Source organism: Homarus americanus, unplaced genomic scaffold, assembly GCF_018991925.1.
Source record: "Homarus americanus isolate GMGI-L3 unplaced genomic scaffold, GMGI_Hamer_2.0 scaffold30307, whole genome shotgun sequence".
In the NCBI taxonomy this organism is placed as follows: Eukaryota; Metazoa; Arthropoda; class Malacostraca; order Decapoda; family Nephropidae; genus Homarus; species Homarus americanus.
Window position 1 is genome coordinate 1 of NW_024719524.1, and position 11474 is coordinate 11474.

General features: G+C 39.2%; 1 protein-coding gene across 1 annotated transcript; it reads right to left on the reverse strand.

Annotated features, from left to right (window-relative positions):
• Nucleotides 1–3182: 3182 nt before the first annotated feature.
• On the reverse strand, nucleotides 3183–11234 carry LOC121860085. The gene is made up of 3 exons (XM_042357110.1): nucleotides 10967–11234; nucleotides 3609–3758; nucleotides 3183–3364 (listed from the first exon to the last, which is right to left on the reverse strand). The coding sequence occupies exons 1-3, from the start codon at nucleotides 11010–11012 to the stop codon at nucleotides 3198–3200; spliced, it is 363 nt and encodes a 120-aa protein (XP_042213044.1). The 5' UTR covers nucleotides 11013–11234; the 3' UTR covers nucleotides 3183–3197.
• Between the last annotated feature and the right edge of the window lie 240 nt (nucleotides 11235–11474).

The following is an 11474-nucleotide window of genomic DNA, read 5'->3' on the forward strand; positions in this document are numbered from 1 at the left end:
TGCGAGTCGGTCTATAGCAAACCAGTTCGATTCTTGAATAATTGATGAAATTAAATGTGATGCTTGGAATATTTTAATGAAATTTTCACAATGCTTATTTCAGTACTCTCCAACTATTGGTTTCTCAGGTATTTGGTTGGTGCTGTTATGTTCCAATGGATGTACTTAATTACTGAAATTAATCCCACCAAATTTCATGTCTGAGAGAAAATCATATTTGGGTGGAAAAACGCATAAGGGGGGACCCTTACGCGTTTTTTCCAGGGTCGAGAGAAAACGCGATATATGCGATTTTGTTCAAAATCACAGTATAGGTACTCCTGAGCATGCTGAGTCCGGTCCTATCATCGACAGTTCGATTGCGGAATAATTAGTGGTCATAATGATGCTTGGAATATTTTAATGAAATTTTTCACAATGCTTATTTCAGTACTCTCCAACAATTGGTTTCTCAGGCATTTGGTTGGTGCTGTTATGTTCTAATGGATATACTTAATTACTGAAATTAATCCCACCAAATTTCATGTCTGAGTGATAATCATATTTGGGTGGAAAAACGCATAAGGGGGGACCCTTACGCGTTTTTCAAGGTCGAACAAAAGCGATATATCGATTTTGTTCAAAATCTGATATAGGTACTCTAGAAAGTGCAGAGTCGGTCCTATCACTTCGACAGTTCGATTGCGGAATAATTAGTAGTGCAGTAATGATGCTTGGAATATTTTAATGAAATTTTCACAATGCTTATTTCCAGTACTCAACTATTGGTTTCTCAGCATTTGGTTGAGTATTACTGTTATGTTCTAATGGATGTACTTAATTACTGAAATTAATCCCACAAATTTCATGTCTGAGAAAATCATATTTGGGTGGAAAAAAGCGCTATAAGGACCCTTAGCGTTTTTCAGGAATTAATAAAACTTGATATATGCGATTTTGTTCAAAATCACAGTATAGGTACTCCTGAGCATGCCGAGTCTGGTCCAATCATCGACAGTTTGATTGCGGAATAATTAGTGGTCGTAATGATGCTTGGAATATTTTAATGAAATTTTTCACAATGCTTATTTCAGTACTCTCCAACTATTGGTTTCTCAGGCATTTGGTTGGTGCTGTTATGTTCTAATGGATATACTTAATTACTGAAATTAATCCCACCAAATTTCATGTCTGAGAGAAAATCATATTTGGGTGGAAAAACGCATAAGGGGGGACCCTTACGCGTTTTTTCCAGGGTCGAGACAAAACTAGATATATGCGATTTTGTTCAAAATCACAGTATAGGTACTCCAGAGCATGCCGAGTCCGGTCCTATCATCGACAGTTCCATTGCGGAATAATTTGTGGTCGTAATGATGCTTGGAATATTTTAATGAAATTTTTCACAATGCTTATTTCAGTACTCTCCAACTATTGGTTTCTCAGGCATTTGGTTGGTGCTCTTATGTTCTAATGGATGTACTTAATTACTGAAATTAATCCCACCAAATTTCATGTCTGTGAGAAAATCATATTTGGGTGGAAAAACGCATAAGGGGGGACCCTTACTGGCGTTTCCAGGAATCGGCAGCGATATATCGCGATTTTGTTCAAAATCACAGCAGGCTCTCCTGAGCATGCCAGTCCGTCCTAACATCTATAGTCTCCACTGCCATGAATAATTTGGTGGGTCATAATGCTTTTAAACACGTAGAATGAAATTTTTCACAATGCTTATTTCAGTACTCTCCAACTATTGGTTTCTCAGGCATTTGGTTGGTGCTGTTACGTTCTAATGGATGTACTTAATTACTTAAATTAATCCCACCAAATTTCATGTCTGAGAGAAAATCATATTTGGGTGGAAAAACGCCAGAGGGACCCTTACTAGCGTTTTTTCCAGGGTCGAGCAGCGCGATATATGCGATTTTGTTTAAAATCACAGTATAGTTACTCCTGAGCATGCCGAGTCCGGTCCTATCATCGACAGTTCCATTGCGGAATAATTTGTGGTCATAATGATGCTTGGAATATTTTAATGAAATTTTTCACAATGCTTATTTCAGTACTCTCCAACTATTGGTTTCTCAGGCATTTGGTTGGTGCTGTTACGTTCTAATGGATGTACTTAATTACTGAAATTAATCCCACCAAATTTCATGTCTGAGTGATAATCATATTTGGGTGGAAAAACGCATAAGGGGGGACCCTTACGCGTTTTTTCCAGGGTCGAGACAAAACTCGATATATGCGATTTTGTTCAAAATCACAGTATAGGTACTCCTGAGCATGCCGAGTCCGGTCCTATCATCGACAGTTCCATTGCGGAATAATTAGTGGTCGTAATGATGCTTGGAATATTTTAATGAAAATTTTCACAATGCTTATTTCAGTACTCTCCAACTATTGGTTTCTCAGGCATTTGGTTGGTGCTGTTACGTTCTAATGGATGTACTTAATTACTGAAATTAATCCCACCAAATTTCATGTCTGAGTGATAATCATATTTGGGTGGAAAAACGCATAAGGGGGGACCCTTACGCGTTTTTTCCAGGGTCGAGACAAAACTCGATATATGCGATTTTGTTCAAAATCACACTATAGGTACTCTTGAGTATGCCGAGTCCGGTTCTATGATCGACAGTTCGATTGCAGAATAAATAGTGTCGTAATGATGCTTGGATTATTTTAATGAAATTTTTCTCGATGCTTATTTCAGTACTCGCTAATTATTGGTTTCTCAGGTATTTGGTTGGTGTTGTTATGTTCTTCTGGATGTACTTAATTACTGAAATTAATCCCACCAAATTTCATGTTTAAGAGAAAATCATATTTGGGTGGAAAAACGCATAAGGGGGGACCCTTACGCGTTTTTTCCAGGGTCGAGACAAAACTCGATATATGCGATTTTGTTCATTTACGTATCTAAAAAATTTCATGCCTTTTTATTTTATATTTGCACTTCTTGTCTCTACAAAATAAACCTACACTATCATAATTTTCCCAGCAAATCTTCTAATCTCTTACTTTTTAACTTCTAATTTCTGTCTAATAACTTAAGTCAATGGCAATCTCATTCTACCCTAAGACACATGATAAGAAGTTCTCTCTTTTCATACATCTCCTCCCTTTGGTATCCAACACATAATTTCAATATGTCATTCACATCTGCACAACTCCTTCCCCTAAAAATATAAAATTAATCATATCCTATTCTTTCACAACATGCACAGAGAAGAACGTCTTACCGTGGCTGTTTTAACATCTCCTGTCGGTCTTAATGTTACTTCCCCAACAGTAGTTTCTGATGCATAACTTTTCAATTTATTCCATTCTCTGCTCCAACCTTCTTTTATAAAGTCAAATGTTCCAACATTGGCTGGACCTGAGATTTAGCATTAAAAACAACTAAAGAAACAATATGAAAGGGCAAAGAGCAATAATATAGTCATTATATTGCAAAATTCAACCAAAGACAGTGACACGGCAACAACTGGCCAATCCTCTCACACTTTTCACAAGCACTTCACATGGGACCATTTATTTACCAAGTTTCTTACCTTTTCTGACACTAAATATTCTTTTGAATATTATATAATTTGCATTTAACCAAAGAATTAAGTGTTTACCTGTTTTTAGATGCAGAGCATAGCTGGGGATATCTGAGGATTGTTTAGTGTTTCTTGTAGTGATAACGAGGTCACAGATATTGTTGATGTTTGTTTTGTGTTTTACTCCACACTCTTCATTAATTATGCTCCTGTAGTCAACTTTAACCTCTGTAAAAAAATATTTAAAGATTATGTGCCATTGGACAAAAAGAAACTCAGGATACCTTGTCTCATTAAATTTCTCATCAAAGAATAAATTTTGAAGATAGCTTCTATTATATACACAAAGCTGAATTACAAATGCTATTTTCTGAAATTAAAAAAGTTTATCACCCAGACACAGTCATTCCCAAGCACTGATCTGGCTGATTCCTTCAGCCATGGAAGCATCAGCTAATATCAAATACATGAGCTAAAATTTTCTATTGTATTTTAATTTTTCCCTTTGATAATGCAGTACAGTAATGAGCATGTACTGTACAATGCATGAAGCAAATAATGCTTGACAATTTCTGTACAGTATAGATATTCTGTAAGTAAATACAAATCTGACAATTATGGAGTATAATGGATATCTAAAAAAGTATGAATGACTGTCTGTGATTTTCTAAATACAGGAATTGTTTTTCTCTTAATTTATCATTTACACCACCTGCTAGTTTAGTAACACTTTGGGTGATCAGTCTGTTATTTGTCCAGTGTTAATAAAACTGTACCATCGACATCCAATTATTTTCATAATGTTCTTGTAAATGATTCAAAGAGCAAAATGCAGTAATTTACTTAAAGTTATAGAGCAGCTAAAGAGATGCAGCATATGTCATATTATAATGTGAGAGAGAGACCACAACATGTTATTAAATAGTAAAGAACACAAAGATTATAGATGAGCTTGCCTAAAACTACATTACACAGTAAAATTAATAAGGCAGAGGTTCCCAAACTGGGGTCAGCAACAAGATGAAAGAAAGCAGTATTTTCAGCCAAAAAATAAATACATAAACAAATCATTATTTTTTCCATCACCGACTCTCTCTCTACCCATTTTTTTCCCACTCATTAATGGTTACCCGTAGGCACCAACAAGCCACAAGCTAGGCACGTTGGGTCCGCCTTTTACAGCCAGGATTTGAAAGCCGCTGGCTATGTCATGTTTTGCCACATTGTACTTGAATTAAAATTGAGTTGAGTACCCAAAGTGTGTTCTCTGTCAAGAGATACTCTCCAATGAATGTTTGAAACCATCAAAACCACAAAGACACTTACAACAGAAACACCCCACTGAGGCCAGAAACTGCTGATTTCTTCAAACGACAAGAATCATCACTAGCCAGACAGGCAAGAACAGTAATACCCCGATTTACACGGTTTCACTTTACGCGATTCTAGATTCTACATTTAGATACCTAGCCAGAACCTACCGGAATTTCATTTTACGCTGTGCATCTACTCATATACAGGGTGAAGTATAATTTTTTATTTAGCTCATAAAATTCATACAAATTACCCGGCCAGAATATAATTTACATTGCTGGAATTCTTACAATATGATGATCATTTTGAATATAAACATCATGGATTTTGCATTAGACATACAAATTTTAGATCTAATGTAATAATTTGGTTTACACAAAGCAAATATTTTATCTTTTGTGCAAAATATATGAAGTTTACATTCAAAATATTACCTGACCTACAAGGAATCCAGAAATGTCAATTATATTATCCTAACTTTAGTCTTAGGTATTATTTATTACTAAAGGTTAAAATCTAGTTTTTTCACCCAAACATTTCTCTGGTAGTGAGGGAAGGTGGGGGGTGGGGGGTGGGGGGGAGGGTTGGGACCGACCGACCCAGCTGGCGTGAGTGTGAGGAGGGGGGGGAGGCAAGGTGGGGTAGTACTTTGATTGACAGATAGTGTCCTGAAGAATAATTTTTTTTTATTACCTGAAGATATTTGTTTTAGCTCATAAAATTCATACAAATTACTCTGCCAGAATATAATCTACATTGCTGGAATTCTTACAATATGATGATCATTTTGAATATAAACATCATGAATTTTGCATTAGACATACAAATTTTAGATCTAATGTAATAATTTGGTTTACACAAAGGAAATATTTTATCTTTTGTGCAAAATATATGAAGTTTACATTCAAAATATTCCCTGACCTGCAAGGAATCCAGAAATGTCAATTATATTATCCTAACTTTAGTCTGAGGTATTATTTATTACTAAACGTTAAAATCTAGTGGTTTCACCCAAACATTTCTGAGAGAGGTAGGAGCTAGTGAACTGGGAAGAAGGGGGGGGGGGATTTGAGTCCATTATTTGAATGGACATTAACCTGGCGACTGTATTTCTCTTAAATATTAATTGTGTGAGCATACCATCATAAAATTTAGATGTTATTTTTACTACAACATAGGTATTGTGTCGGAAAAAGTGGAGTTTGAGAGTTTGGGGGTCGGGCCAGTCTCTATTGGAATTAATCCCATATGTTCTGTTGTTCACTTTACGCGGTTTTCACTTTCCGCGGTACCCTGTGGGTTCAATTGACCGCGTAAATCGGGGTACTACTGTATATATATATGCCTCATGTATTTCTCCTTAGTCTATACTCACCCCTGAGGATGTGAATTACACGAAAGCGCTTGGGAACTTCGTGTTTTCTTCTTTCCTTGTGGTTATCAGCGCATATATATATATATATATATATATATATATATATATATATATATATATATATATATATATATATATCATGTAAATCCACAATGAAAACTTAAGATAAATCTTGATAAAATACACAGTTGTACCCCACTTAACGCGGTCAATTGAACCCAGAGGGTCCCGCGTTAAGTGAAAACCGCGTTAAGTGAATAACAGAACATATGGGATTAATTCCAATAGAACCCAGCCTGACCCCCAAACTCCACTTTTTGACGACAAATAACTATGTTGTAGTAAAAATTCTATCTTAACTTTATGGTGGCATGAAAAACAAGTAATATAGAAGAGGTTAGGTTAGGAAAGATAAAGGTTAACATAGGAAAAATAAAGAATAGGTTAAAAAACGAAAAGTTTTAAGGAACACTCACGGTAGTAGAAGAGATGGGTCGGCATACGGGGATGGAGGCTGGTTCCGAGGCAGAGGGCAGATTACTGCCCCTCAGGTGAATCACCATTACTAGGTGAATCACCATTACTAGGTGAATCAATATCACTGTCACTTACAGTTGTCATGGCTTCCCTGACAAATCCCTCAAAATCACCTTCACTATCACTATCACTGCCTTGGGCTGGCTGTGGTGGGTTGCGGGCGAAGAACTCGGTTATGCTTTGCTGACGGCTGGCTTTGATGTTGTCGTGATACACCTTGATGTACGGCTCCATAGCCTGCACCAGTCGGTTATGGAAGACGTCATGGCGTTCATCGTCAGTGTCGCGGGAAACGATGGACTTAATTTTTTCTGTTAACTCTATGACACACTTAATATCACTATGACTTAAACTAGGTTCTTCGGAGAATGACGCACCTTCTTCCTCCTCTTCACTGGCGGGTTCTTCTTCCAACATCTCGTCGGCAGTCACTTCAGGATCTCTGATCACCTCCATGATGTCTTCGTTGGTGGTCTCGGAGAAGCCTTCAGCTGTAATATTGAGCGCAGCTTCTCTGGCAAGGTCCACTGCTACTGCAACAGTCTGAACCTGACCAGTCACAGGTTCACTCCTCCTCTCACCTGGTATGCCATGCAACACATGTCTCCATGCGTGACGAATCGTAGCAATAGACAGCAGATCCCATGCCTCCACCAAGAAGTCTACAGCTTGTTTGACGTTAAACTTCTTCCAAAATTGTTTGACGAGAAGTTCTTGAGTCGCCGCCTCTTGTTCCTTGTCCTCGTCGCTTTTACTCTCGCTGTCGGTGTCACCCAGCTTACGCAACTCATCCTTGGTGTTGGTAGAGTCGTTCAGGAGCTTGAATTTCTTTGCCGAGTATGCAGCTTTAACGTTGCAGATTAACTCCTGGTCCATAGGCTGGATTAATGACGTGGTGTTGGGAGGAAGGAAGACCACTTTTACGTTGGGGTGACGATCCATTAGTAGGGGCGAGTGTCCAGGTGCGTTGTCAAGGAGCAACAAAATGTTGAATGGAACATTCTGTTGCTCGCAGAATTTCTGCACGTCAGGAACAAAAAAGTTGTCAAACCAGAAGAGGGACAGAGAAGAGGACATCCACGCCTTACGTGCGGTTAGCCAGTGGACATTAAGCTTGTTCATGTCCATATTCTTGTAGGCGTGCGGCTTGCGGGCTTTGTGAATCACCGATAACTTTGGTTTACAGGTACCGGAGGCATTGGTGGTAAACAGGACGGTGATGCGTTCCTTCTGCATCTTCCGCCCCTTACCTTGCTCGCAGACTGGACAACGAAGGTCTTGGAAGGTAACTTTTTCCAGAAAAGACCAGATTCGTCCATGTTAAACACCTGGTCGTCACTGTACTGTCCTTCCTCCATAATCTCACGTAAAAACGGAGGAAAATCTCTAGCCGCCGCACGGTCAGCACTCGCTTCCTCACCAACAATGCTGATGTTGGTGACCTTGTTCCTCCTCTTAAACCTATGCAGCCAACCATGGGAAGCATTGAAGGGTTTGGGCTCTGCAATTCCCAGTTTACGTGTCACTGCTGCGTATAGCTCACGTGCGTACTCCTGCACTGAGCGCGTGTCCACCGCCATGTTGCGTCGCGCCTGACGCACCAAATAACTCACCAGCAAAGTTTCCACTTTTGCCAGCACCCTGTTCTGGCAATACCTGATAGCTGAAGCACCTGCAGACTTTGTGAGCTTCATGTGCTCCTTTATCTTGGCTGCATCCTTCTTTATTGTACGAATCGTAGATTCGTTGACGCCATGCTGGCGCGCGAGATCAACTTGGCGTCTTCCTTTCTCCAAATCTTGAACAATTTGGTACTTCAGCTCGTAGCTTAATGAACGTCGTGTCTTCTTTGGTTTAGTGCCGCTGGGTCCAGGTAAGGAAAGGTTTCTCTCTGGGGGTGGTGGTCCGGCGGAAGCCATTTTACGGAACAATGGATGCGCGTTAACCCGGCGTGGCCTTGAGGGATGAAACTGCCGCGGCTAGGTCAAGCGTCGTCTCTCCTCCCTCCCTCCCTCCCCGGGGTAGTCACGTCATAATACTTTAAGCCAATTACAGCTAGCAGCAGAGGGGGGTAGGGCTGCATGGCCAATCACAGTCCGAGACGTCATATGACGTCAGTGATAACGCAACAAAGACACACACTGCGCAACCTTACCGCGCCGCTTGCCCAAGCGGAGGGAGGAGGAGGGAGAGGCAGGCAGGCAGGCAGGAGGGCGGGCGGGCGGGTGGCGCGTGGTCAAAATCTAAAAATAGCATCCGAGCCGGACACTCACCGCGTTGCTGTGGAAAAATCCGCGTTAAGTGAAAGTTCAGCTTTGGCAAGGCACCGCGTATATGATAAAACGCGTTAAGTGAAAGCGCGTTAAGCGGGGTAAAACTATATATATATATATATATATATATATATATATATATATATATATATATATATATATATATATATATATATATATATATATATATATATATATATATATATATATATATATATATATATATATATATATATATATATATATATATATATATATATATTGTATACAAACAGTAAATTTATTTATTTATTCATTTATATATCTATTTATTTATTTTTGTTTTTTACGGGGAATGGCCCACCTGGGCACAGGCTCATTGACCCACAATGAGGCCTGGGGGACAAAAAAAGTTTAGAGAAAAATAAATTAAAAATAGGAGAAAAGACTATACAGTACTGCATTTATCTACACCACAAAGATGCCTGAAAACCAGCTTTTTGAAGTGAGACAGATTGTAAGAGTATGGAAACACAGAAGAAGGCAGAGCATTCCACAGTTTGGCTGTGTGAGGAAAGAAGGATGTACTATAAACAGGGTATTCTAGTGCGACCGACAGCCACAGAGAAACGGTGGGCACCGCGGGCAAGACAAGTGTTACGAGCCCACAGCCTTGCCGGTGGTACACAGGATGCCAAATCCACCAAACATTGCTCGTTAAAATACCTATAAAAGAGAGAGAGTGAAGCAACATTGCGGCGAAGAAAAAGAGAAGAGAGATTATCGATTAAAGGAAGAAAGTTAAGAAGACAAAATGCCTTTTGATTCCATCCTATCTAACAGTTGGACAGAAGAAGAGCCACCCCAGATTAGGATGAATGAATCCTTTATAAACTTGAAGCAACTGCTCAGTAGTGAAGTAGTTACGGCATTTGTACAGCATTCCCAGCTTTCGGGAAGCAGCTTTAGCAATGTTGTGTATGTGTGGCTTCCATGACATAGAAGAAATGAGGAGAGCATATGAGGCCTAGCAAGGCCTAGCCCTTCTTTGGGATGGGCTAAACCTAGGCATGCTTCCAAGAAGAAGGAAAAATTTGGGTTTTGAGGCAAAGGCAAAAGAGGCGAGCAAGAATGGGGGCCAGAATTTCAGCACACTCCCTCATAACATGAGGGAGTATTCCGTTTGGTCCATGCACCTTACTCATATCCAGATTGGATAACACACCAGCAACCCTACGGTGTAGATTATAGGAAAGTGCATACGTTCAGTAGGAGGAGCAGGAGTAGGAGGGAAAGAGTTGGAATAGTCTAAGGTGGAGTTACAGGAGACTAAGGTGCTAAAGAGATTGGCTTTATAAGTGGGACAGTTGACTACAGAGTTATTGGGTTGAAAAAGAGGAGGAAAAGAGGGAGTGCAGAAGTTATTACAGATGTTTTTGGTTAAGGACCAGAAGAATTTACTAGAAGAAGAGTTAGTCAGGTCAGTGGTCTTTCTTCTTAAAAAATTCCGCTTGGCCCTTCGAAGAATAACCTTACAATGATTCCTAAAAGTAATGAAAGAGGAGTGGGTAACAGGAGGAGATAGTTTCATAACTTGTTATGCCCTATCTCTCTCCCTATATGCAAGAAAACAAGAGAGATCAAACCATGATTGTAAGGTGAAAATTACGGTAAAAGATGGGATAAATGCACTCATACTACCCAGTATAACCCCAGCAATGCTGTCAGCACATACTGAGGCATCCCGAGTGGAAAAGCAAAATTAATCCCAGGGAAAGTAGAAGAATTCTCGCAAGGATTGCCAGTTTGCCTTTGAAAGTACCATCGTTGTTGTTAAGAGGGGATTTTTACTACAATATACTCTTCTTAGTGGAAAAAAATCTTTCACATATTACCAATGTTCCCAAAGACCAAGCAGTGACAAAATTGTTTTTATACATATTTCATAAAATATTTACCTGATATATATCCAAATGCTGGTTTTGGTTTAGGAACATATGCCATCCACCATCTTTTTGGAGGTTCAGGGGTTTTATTCCTTTTAGTATCTTGAAGAGCAGAAACTCCTCGACAACGGGAACAACCAGAGCACGGAGAGGAATATTCTACCTCTGCTGAGCAATCCCATGATATGTCTAAAATGGTAAGAAAAATTGCTCTATTATTATCAGTAAAAATGAGATCATAAATTTAAATTTTATCACTTCAGAAGCAAGGTACATGTCTGAGAGAAAATCATATTTGGGTTGAAAAACGCGTTTTTTCCAGGGTCGAGAGAAAACGCGATATATGCGATTTTTTTCAAAATCACAGTATAGGTACTCCTGAGCATGCCGAGTCCGGTCCTATCATCGACAGTTCGATTGCGGAATAATTAGTGGTCGTAATGATGCTTGGAATATTTTAATGAAATTTTTCACAATGCTTATTTCAGTACTCTCCAATTATTGGTTTCTCAGGCATTTG

What these genes read in the sequence shown, in the direction of transcription:
- LOC121860085 (XM_042357110.1), bottom strand. Translation starts at nt 11,012, where the DNA reads ATGGCATATGTTCCTAAACCAAAACCAGCATTTGGATATATATCAG. An exon ending in AGCATTTGGATATATATCAG is followed by an intron (nt 3,759 to 10,966) that starts GTAAATATTTTA and finishes ATTTTTTTACAG; the next exon opens with AGGTTAAAGTTGACTACAGG. An exon ending in TGCTCTGCATCTAAAAACAG is followed by an intron (nt 3,365 to 3,608) that starts GTAAACACTTAA and finishes GCTAAATCTCAG; the next exon opens with GTCCAGCCAATGTTGGAACA.